The sequence below is a fragment of the Saccoglossus kowalevskii genome, chromosome 15 (assembly GCF_978046115.1).
Source record: "Saccoglossus kowalevskii chromosome 15, keSacKowa6.1, whole genome shotgun sequence".
Lineage (NCBI taxonomy): Eukaryota > Metazoa > Hemichordata > Enteropneusta > Harrimaniidae > Saccoglossus > Saccoglossus kowalevskii.
Genome location: NC_140655.1, coordinates 6741796 through 6753235, shown reverse-complemented (window position 1 = coordinate 6753235; position 11440 = coordinate 6741796). Strand labels below are relative to the sequence as shown.

The 11440-nt window shown below is 35.5% G+C and overlaps 1 protein-coding gene across 1 annotated transcript; it reads right to left on the bottom strand.

Annotated features, from left to right (window-relative positions):
• Window positions 1-5203: 5203 nt before the first annotated feature.
• On the bottom strand, window positions 5204-9552 carry LOC100375767 (uncharacterized). The gene is made up of 4 exons (XM_006816782.2): window positions 8031-9552; window positions 7784-7882; window positions 6006-6097; window positions 5204-5296 (listed from the first exon to the last, which is right to left on the bottom strand). The coding sequence occupies exons 1-4, from the start codon at window positions 9550-9552 to the stop codon at window positions 5204-5206; spliced, it is 1806 nt and encodes a 601-aa protein (XP_006816845.2).
• Window positions 9553-11440: the final 1888 nt, after the last annotated feature.

Genomic DNA, 11440 nt, shown 5'->3' with positions numbered 1-11440 from the left:
GGTTAAATTCCCATTCCTGCATTCGTATTGTAAAGAACACTGAAGAGCTTAGCTTGTATGAAAATGTATGTATTGTATTTCATTATGTTAAAATGTACAGACTATAAATTTGCATGTGCCACTATGTTTGTAATACTAGGAGGGAGGTGTGGTGTCCATGTTTTATAACATTAACTCATATGTGTTGATGTTTTCAATACATCGCTGTATTTTTTTGAGAAATGAATTATTTTAGTTTCTTCTCTCCAATTAATAATCAAAGAAAGCTTAGAAAGAACTCCCGTGTGCTGAGAGTATTGAAGACACATTAAAAATTAATTAAAAATTACTTGTACCTGAGATATTGATGGAATAGCTGAAAACTAATTATGTAAATCAGGTAACTGATATGAACAGATTTTATTGTAAAACTAATAAGGCCTGCGTAATGTAATATCTATGTACCAAGTTTCATTGAAATGTGATTAGAACAAAAAAATATGAATTATTACTAGAGAATTAATATGAACAAATTTCAATCCAAAATTAATCGGGCCTATCTATTGTTCTAGAACATGTACCAAATTTTATTCAAATGTGATGATCAGTAATTGAGATATCAGTGTTAATTAATTATTTTAATTAGGTGATTAATAAGCATAAATATTTACCAAAAACTACTTGGGTCTCTGCATAGTCCTAGGTTCATTGAAATGTGATAATGAACATTCTATAAAAGTTTCAATAAAATCCAATTAGTTGTTCTTTATATATCAGTGGAACATTCATGGAAAAAAATAACTAATTATGCGAATTAGGTAATTAATATACACAATTATACCCTAAAACTAATCAGGTCTCTGCATAGTCCTAGAGGATCTATGTAGCAAGTCTCATTGAAATATGATGATCAGTACTTGAGCTATCAGACGAAAAGCTGAAAATTAACTAATTATGCTAATAAGGTGATTAATATGCACAAATATTTACCCCAAAACTAATCAGATCTCTGCACAGTCTTTAAGTAACTATGTACCAAGTTTCATTGAAATGTCATAAGTACTTGAAATATCAAAAGCTGAAAATTAATTAGTATGTACTGATATTACCCTAAAAACTATCAGGTCTGTGCAGTGTTCTATGATATCTATGTACCAAATTTTATTGAAATGTGATGATTAGTACTTGAGATATCAGTGGAAAAGCCAAAAATTGATTAATCGTTATGCAAATTAGGTAATTAATATTGCATAGATTTTTACCCAAAACTAAATCTGCGCATTAGTTCAAAGCATCTATGTGCCAAGTTTCATCAAAATCTAATGAGTGGTTCTTTAGATATCAGTGGAACAATCATGGAACAGCTAAATATCAGCTAATTATCATGCAAATTAGGTAATTAATATGCATGGATTACTAAAACCTAATCAAATCTGCGCATTGGCCCAGAGCATCTATGCATCAAGTTTCATCAAAAATCAATGTATGGTTCTTGAGATATCAGTGGAACGAACACACACACACACACAGACACACACACAAACAGACACACGGACAGACACACTAACTGCAAAGACTCCCCTTTTGTGCTTCGCACACGGGAGTCAAAAACAGTGGATGTGATAAAGCTTAATGTGTATGTATGCATGTGTCCAATAATAGTAACAAGGCGGACTATTTGTGGATAGTTCAGATTAAATTGAAATTTAATCCGGTTGTTGTTCGTGAATGGAAAATATATAAAGCTGCAGGTAAAATTCACAAATAAATAATCTTATGATCAGAGAAAACTGTTATATAGGCGTTGTTTATTCGTGAAATAGCAACCGATGAATAGTCTAGTAGACTTAATCGCGGTAAAACATCTGAGCACTAACATTTTAAATCGCTACACAACAATCACCTTTTCATCTATTCTAAATATTCTAAATAAAGTGATGTATCGTGATATAAATTATTTTGATAAATTTGTATTGTTTGTGCGGTTCAAATGTATAACGTTTCCGGGAACACAATAAAATGTCAGTGTCCTGGTACTCATACTGGTACACATAATAACTGTTTGTGTTCAGGGTAAGTAATTGGTACACTATAGTAAATAAATAAACAAGTAATAAGGCTTCATAACTTGATATCCAGATACCAGGGAACACGCGTACATAATAAACATTCATGTGTCAGCACTTGGGTACAGGGCAAGGGAATGCCACAAGTCATTGAAACTAGAGACACAATGGTCTCTGGATGGCTGAACACATCAATATTATAGCAACAATCATCAATGGTAAGATATATTGTCATTAAAATCACTACGTATAGTTCAGTTGGCCACTGCAGGCATCGCATCCAGTTGAAACAGAGGGAAATAGCACTTTTACAGCATTCAGAATCAAAAGTCACGTTGGTTTAGGTCAAGTTAGGGGGTCGATTTCTGGGTCAAAGTCACAGGTCACTGTTGGATATGCGTGTGCTCTACACATTGTCGTGGGCATTTACACTTACCAGAATATTTAATTATCACTATAAAACCACATGTTTCGATGTAGGCCCATGTACTATGTATAACCCTATACTTTAACATGGGCAAACATTTCTGTGAGTGTCGTTTTTGTTTCCAGTCTCGTGTATTACAACGCATATGCAATACTAGAGTCAGAGCGAGGTCACACAGAGCATCAGCACAGTTCGGGATATGATAAAGTCAACACGCGTCCAATGTATACACGCGATAAAATGGTAATAAGAAGCTCGAACATGAGGTCTATGCAAATGAGCATGATGCACGGTTTTCCCGCGATTAAACGTGGAAGTGTTATTTCACAAATTGCTCACAATTCTCTAATGGACTGTCAGACTTCGCTTATTTTCATGTATATCTTCCTAACACTTTGTATAGTAAGGCAAAAATTAGCTACGTCGCATAGGCACTGTAAATACACAATCAGTCGACGTAGCAAGGTTACATCCCAGAAGGACCAATTTTTATGATTAAATCCTGCGAGAATTAGTTATTAAGTCACTGACATCGGAATGTACTCACTGTTCTTATTTTGTGTTGATTCAATGTCCGCCGTTCATATCGCTTATGCTCATCGAGATAAACAGGTAGTAGATTCAGCAAAATAAGTAGTGACAGTTGGTTGGAAAATAGTAAATGTAGATTAGAAAGCCGAGAAATTAAGTTGAAAAGTCATAAAGTTGTTAATGGTTAAGCAAAAGAAGCTGAAAAAGTTGGTCTGAAAGTAGTGAATTTTGGTTTGAAAGTCATTAAGTTAAGTAGAATTTGTTTTCAAAGTTAGTTTGAAAAGTGCAAATACATGTTGCATACGTTCAATCATAGGTTGGAAAGTCGATTGTAGTTAAGCAGCATCACCATTATTTCGAACCAACGATTTCCACATAGAAAAGCTGTGTCTGCACGCATGGCCACGTACATGCACCAGGTGCGATATTTACAAGTCTTGTGGTGTTACTTAGATAAAGTATGGCAACTTGGACATTATCACAAGTCAACAGTCTGTTTAAGGTCTTGGTTCTAGGCGCCATCCTCGAAAAGAAAAAAATATTGGTTTGAAGGCCATAAATATAATTTGACATGTCGGCTGAACAGTCGTAATAGATGGTCGTAATGGTAAAATTCAAAGTAGGTTGGAAAGTAGTAACAGTATTAACAACTAGTTTTATGGAAAGTATAAAAAATGTAAATGAAATGTCACAGGTTGAAATGTTGGTTGGATTGTCGTGAAATATCGCATTAAAGCAGTAACAACTGGTTAGAAAGTCAAACTTGGAAAAGCGCAATCACATATATGTAATAATATCAATGGCGAAGGTTATCATGACATGAACAAAGACATACGGGTTAAGGTAGAAGATAGAACACCCATCACAGAAGAACCTTCCACGCTTGAGAAGAGAGAACACTTGCAGCTGACGTTCCTATGGCGGAAGAGGACTTGGATATCAACACGGGAGACATCGCAGTAGATAAGATCAAGGAAGCCATTCTCAAGCCCCAAAAGATGGCATATGCCACGAGATGTTGAAGACAGAAACGTGAGATGCCACTTATTCTCTAATGTATCCTGCAGAATATATGGAACCAGGAGACAACCTTATTTGACTGGAGAACTGGTATCATCATCAAATTGCCAAAGAAATGAAACCTAGGAGATGGAGATGACTAAGATATATGTGCCACCCAGCTCACTTCCCAAAACGGCCCCATGCTGCCCCCAAGTAAAAGAAAACGGGTACAACCAAAAGAAACCTGGCACAGGATAATAGAGCGGGAGCTAGAAGACACAGACAGACAATTAGAGACAGACAGGTGGTGATCTCTTGTTTTCGACTCAAGCGCCAGTCAGCATGAAGAGGAAATTGAATGAATAAATGTATCAAGCGTAGATATGCAAGTTACATTACGTTTATGATTTTTTAAAATACTTCCACAGCTTCATAAGTATTTATAAGCTAGTGCAGATAAACACAGTCAGGAATGCTCATTATATTTTCACAAAATACTTAACATTATATATATATATATTTGTATGTACATAAATTAGTAGCCTCAACTTGCATACCAATATGTTACCTTAGAATAAGTCACACGGTACATATAATTAATAGCCACTGAAGTAGATTCTTCTATAAATTGTATATATAAATATAATTATACTATAATAATCACATATTTTATGTAAACCCACGTATATGAGAAATTACATACATATGTAATTGCAGAGCAATAGTGTGTAATTGATTTGATTTGAAACCCAATCGTACAAATTAAAAACAGTTGATATCATTTTACCTTCATGTAGATCATTCTCAAAAGCGCTTTCTACCACGACATCTGTAACATGATCACTCGTGAGTGTGCATATGCACTCGCATTACGAGACACATCCATGCAATGACATCAGAGGCTATGAATATAGTAATTGAATAGTCTAACTACGCCCTCTTAGTTGTACTACTACGAATGTTCCCGCCCAAAATTGTGTTGCAACATGTTACAATTTATTTTATAATTTCTTTGTTAATTTTTTACCAAATTGATTTAATATTCGGCTTACCTAGCTTGTTGGACATTAAAAAAAATACTGAAAACAAAATTGCCAGGTTGCGAAATTCCGACTTTGGCGTTTGAAGAATAAACTCATAGAATGTGCTACGTTTCATATAAGCAGTCTCTTTTGATTGGGTGTTGACGATGTAGTTGTCATCCGCTGTCGGATTTGCATTTGTCAGCATTTGGTTGGATGGCATTTATAGTTTTCGCAGTTAGCCAGTATGTTGTACAGCGACCTTTGCCCTGCAATGAAGAAGGTCATCATTATTATTCATTCTATTGTCATCGCCTGCTGCTGCCCTCTGGGGGATTAATTTAGAAAACTGATAACCGTCAGCCATTGTTATTCACTTCACTTCCCAGCATTTACTATGTGTTCTTACTACTTATAAATAGGCAAGAGTCTAATGTCACGAACCCAGCGTACACATTCAGACAGTTATTGCGAATCAAATGCTGGACATATGTATTTATAAATTAACCAATGGTGGTCATTTGCGTCCAAGGTATACATCTTTTCATGTTAACCGTTCCTTTTTTTGGGTGTGATTAAACCATTTTTTCAATTATTTTTATTTATCTAATTGTAATTGTCTGATCAGGAAAGTCCAATAATCTGAAAAACCTCTACAGGTAATTTCGTTCAGCTCTCGCAAACTTTAATAACCAATCAGAGAAGCATGTTTATACAGCCATGGTTGGATATTGACGATTGCACACAAATGCAACAACCGCTGTGTACGAGGCTATTTCTGATTGGTCGACTAATCGAACGAGAACTTCACAAACTTATAAAATGAAAGTAAGAAACTATTTAAAAAAAGGATGACTAAAATAAAGAAGAAAAAAGAAAAATGATCAATTAAAAGAATGCAAAGAAAAGCCCAATAGAATCTGATTTTAATCCGAATCTGGGAATTGCGTAGTTACAAAAAACATTAAACCAACGTACCTCTATGTCAACCTTGCCTCTCTGCTCTGTTATGTAACCACCGAGCATATCTAGAGCTGCTTTGCAGTCAGAACTAATATGAATATGATTAGCTGTAATAAGAGGGTTGAACTAATTACACATTCACGAATGAATATGTTACTGTAAGATTTAAAAACCACACACGCCCACAAATCGTGGTAATCAGCTTTAGTCAAAGACGGTCACTGAGAAATCATACCTATAAGTCGCGCCCTCTACTGTGACGTGAAAATACGTACATCATCAAAAGCATTGTCGTTTAAAACGACTCGGGTATCTGGTTAAGTAGTCATTCGTCATTTAGAATATAATGGATCTGTCAAAATTTCGACATTACACGACAGACGAAAACAAAATAGACACTGTAAACGGCCATACTTTCACACATTTACGGCGCGGGAACTTCTCGGATATAGTGGCTGATCCAAGATGAAATATTGAAACCACAGGTCGAGACATTGTATTGCCAACACGTCCTTATACCACATAGGGGTTCGAATACGTAGGTTTTATTTTAATTGAGATCATCCGCCTACACATTTAGGGAAGTCTTATACTTTTGATGATATCAACGAACTATATGTTATCAATTATATACGTACATATTATTATTGTGTAGCTGTTAGTGTACAAAGAGTGTCACACGTCAAACACCGAACATAGTTTTCGTGACAATGCATGTACCGTCAGACAGTATGTGTCCCAACGGTTTACATCTTTTCATTTCAGATGGCGTAATTTGAAACGTAAAGCTATTTTGAAACATGCCAGTATATGGCTTCAATTTACAAATACATGTGTCGAAGACCATCGAATGTTAAATTGTAAAAAGCAGACGAAAAAACCAAGCCAAATAGAATAACGTTTCACAAAATTTTTAAATCACGTTCTTTTATTTAACAAGGAAATGCATAGAAATTTGCAACGGGTTGCAACAACAGTTGGGTGGGTGAGGTTCTAAAATTTTGAAAAGAGTTACAATGTGCACGAAAATGCGATAGCATGACGTCATATCATGATATTCAATTTTCAATATGCATTTTATACTTTTGAACTGTTTTTGCAATCAATGACGTCAGCGTGACAGTATTTAAAAACGATACCATTTATTGCTTCTTTTACGGCACATGAATTGTTTTATTATCACTGCCGTCGTAAACATAGTGGTTGTGACGTAAGCGGTTGTTGTGAAATGTAAAATTGCGATGACGGGCGGAAGAACATCATTTTCCCGTTTTAAAATTAACGCCTCTGACGTCATTATATAACGATATCGGTATAAATAATGCATATTGCGCTGAAATTCTGGAGCACGATACACATACTTGAGAGAAAACTGCAACGCCCACAATAAGTCTCAGACAAAAATTGCAGGTTTCCATCATCACGATTACATTTTGTTTAGAGAAAGTTCAATAATTATTGCACATTCCACGTGACGGACGCCTTAGTTACCGACATATAATATGCGAAAAGCTATAATACGAAAAATGAAAGATACAGATAAATAAAAAAATAGAATAACTCATTTGTGTGGTGTATATTTCTATATCGCATTTCAATCAAACCGAGTACATGACAACATATTTCGCCTAATTGATCTAACCGAGCTACATTGGTAGAAACAATGGTCTATGCTAAGCTGCAAATCAAATCCAAGTAATGTTGTTTTTATATTTTGTATTAAGTTAACAGCCAACGTACATCACTGACAAGCAACGGCATAGAATGAGTACGGGACGTATGTTGTAACTTACGCAAACTATTCGATTGCATTCGAGCTGCGTGGTTTATCGTATCTCCGAAGAGGCAGTACTTGAGCATCTTCGACCCGACAACGCCTGCTGCACATGGACCTTTAATAAAATACACATATGGTAATGTGTTGATTATATTGCGTTACGTTATGATGTGTTCATTTTGTATCATGTTATATACTGTTACGTTGCACTAATTACTATCGTACAATATTATGTCATATTAAAAATGTGGAAATTGGTTCACCTGTATGAAGCCCAATCCGTACTTTTAATGTTTCGTTCGGAAGATGAGTAATTCTAAACTGTCGTATTCCACTCATAATATCAAGAGACGCCGAGGCAACTTCCCCGGCATGTCGACGCCCATTTCGTTCTGGTAAACCACTGGCAAGCATATACACGTCCCCTGTCGTTTCTACATTGTACATATCGTACAGCTCTGTCTGCTGGCTCAAGAATTTGTACATCGCGTTGAGAAAGTTCACAGATTCCGTTGGTGAACTCTTGGCTGCAAGTCGGTTAAAGCCAACTACATCACTGAAGTAAATAGTCACAGCATCGTACGATTCGGCGAGGACAAACTTACTCATTCGCAGTTGCTGGGCGACCGACCTGGGTAGCGTCTGGTACATCATCGAGTTGGTTTTCTGTTTCTCGTTATATAACTCGTATGTTTTCCATTCGAGATTGTGGGCGTAATACTGAAGTGAGGACGTCATTTTACGGACTGTTAGAATGATAATTGGCAAAATAACGACTACAGTGATAACTATTACCAAATCGATAGCAATAGTTTCCCTTACTCTTTTGACGTCATTGTTATATTTTTCGATATTCGTCTTTATAATGTCATCGCGCAATGAATGCAGAATGTCAATAAAAGTAGTAAAGTTCCTATACCATTCATTTCTAATTGTTGTTGTTTCATTGCCATGAACGACTTGTCTAAGCATTGTTTTCATAGCAGTGTCCACTCCCCCGTTAACGAGCAAAAGTTCTTCCCATCGCATTCTTAATTGAGGGGCATTCCTAAACACGATCTCAAGGTGATTATCAGCCATGGCGAGGTTTTCAAGAGCATTCACATAGTCGTCGCTGTGTCTGAATCCACCGAGGGAGGAACATTCCATTCCAAATCCAAACACCGAACTGTAATTTTCTTCTGCACGGATTAACATGTCATAGACAAACAGTGTTTTCCACATACTATCATAGTTGTTTTTATTTATGGATACGGTGATCCCTGACAAAAGCGTGTCTATTAGGTTCGAATAGAAGCCGATTGCATCCTGCGCATAGGCGCCACCAGAAGTATGGTTTCGATGAGCACTTAACAAATTCTTGCAGGTTTCTTTCGAAATTGTCATCGTAGTAAATATGTCTAGTGAAACTGACTTTAATATAGAGTCCGTGTGGTTATACACCGCCTCCAAATCGGTAAAAATACCTGTTTCGTTCGCATGCAGATAGACAATCGTCATAGTCCTCTCTATTTGCACAGCGCTGATTAGATCATCTGAGACGGAACATATTTCTATCTGCTCTTCAATCATTACCAGTTTCCTTTGCTCCGTTGTCATGGCTATAAGCTGCAGTGTGGTCTGAATTAGAAGAAGAGAGATCGGAATAAATACAACTGTTAAAATCTTCACCAAATCGACTTGTTTCCCTCGTTTTCGTTTTGGAAATTCGATTGACTCAGCTCTGGCGCTTGATATTGAAGTAGATTCCATTTCAAGAGCGGGACTTGTCTTTGAATTGCACATTTCCGTCAGTGTTAGCAACACTCAAAACCACCGTTTATATAGATGCGAAATTACGGCGTGTTTACAATTCACGGCAGAACATGGGAAAAAAACTGCTCACGGAAGCGGTGGTAAACAACAAAGTACGTGCCGCTCGATGGCATGTCTCCCTACTGATCAAATTACTGTGATTCACGAGGAAATACTGCTATAGTATGATGGGCTATTAAAATAAATAGATCGTGTTCCGAATTGCTGACGAGAAAACGATGACGACAATGAGGCATTTGTGGATTTTATATGACACTTTTCTTTAAATCGTTTTCTCTCATTAAGCCGAAATTTTACTCCCCGCATTGCATACGTATAAATCACACTCCTAGTTGCCACAAGCAAACAGGAAATCTTCTTCCTTCCTCTTATAAAATAATTGACATTAGAAGTAGCTGACGTGAGTAGAAGATCTGATTTTCTGATAACCGCCCAGTACGTTTAGACAAGTATACCCATTATAATTTGTTTGCTTTCTAAAAAAAATACCAAATAGTTTTAATGAATGTAAAGAGCTGTCCCAAACCATACCATCTTTATCGAATGTAACGTGTTTTGTAGATACTTATTGTGGTTAGCCTCTTAAACATTACTGTATTCCAAAAAATACTGCTACAACCAGTATAAATATACTTTAATTGTGAATGATTTCATGAGAATAAACCAGTCTTCTATAAATGTTTACGACATATCTAGTTATACTAAACATATTAATACAGGAAGATAATTGAGGGTCGGCAAGGTGTTTTTCGTAAGCTGTAATCGCTTGTTTTATTTTCGTAATAAAGTAATTTAAATAAATAAAAAAAGTAATTACGTCGACATACACAAGGTGTAAAATGTAATCAGCTATTTTATTCTTTCGTGAATTATACACTTACAAAAAATAAGATCTTTGTATAAAGCATTTTCTCCATTAAATATCGTAATTCGTATGAAATTACAAAAATGTGATTCCTCTATTGAAGTCCGGTGTCAGGTCTTACGCCACTAATCAATTTATATACCTTGCAAGAACCAATGAAATTTTTTAAATATTTTTTTTTCTCAGGTGCTCCCTGTTTGAGGGCGTGATTACCTGGATCAAAGGTGAGACCAGTACGTGGTCTTTTGTTTACTACTTAGCGGCTGTGTACCTGTGGGTTTATTCTGTGTGTATTTGGATTTTCTAATCTTGGTGTTTTTTCAGTGATTTCTCTAGGTGCAATCCAAATACAGTTGGTGTGTCTTGTTTAACCTGAGATTTGTAAGAGTTTGAGTTGGACAACATGTTGCATCTTTTTGAATGAATCCTTGCAGTTTTATATATTTATATTTAAATTATTTATACTAATAACTCGTACATTGAAAGTATGGCGTATTTATATTTGTTTGCCAATAACTCTTAAATTTTCCGAGATGATCAGTTCAGAAATCTCATGTACTCGCTTGTCCTTCAAACAATTACATAGTTTAATTTACAGTCTGTATGTTTGATACTGATTTTTAAAAAATTACATTTAAAAATTTATTTTTAAATGTTTACATAAACAGACGCATTTTTGTAAATTAACAAATTTATGTTTTTATTGCTTATGTATGAATATTTTTGAATACATTGACATTACCTTTTGTAATTGTATTAGTTTTTCATACTTTGTATTTCACATTAAATACAAATAAATACACCATACTTGCAAAGAACGCAACGAATTATTATTAGATGAAAGTAAATACGCTGTACTTGTACGGTGCGAGTTATAGGTAAATAAAAATAAATAAAAACTACATGTAAATGCATAAAAATACGCTGTGTTTTCAACGTACGAGCTATTTTTTATTTTCTGTAACCTGTACCAGCTATCCCCCTTGCCCATCC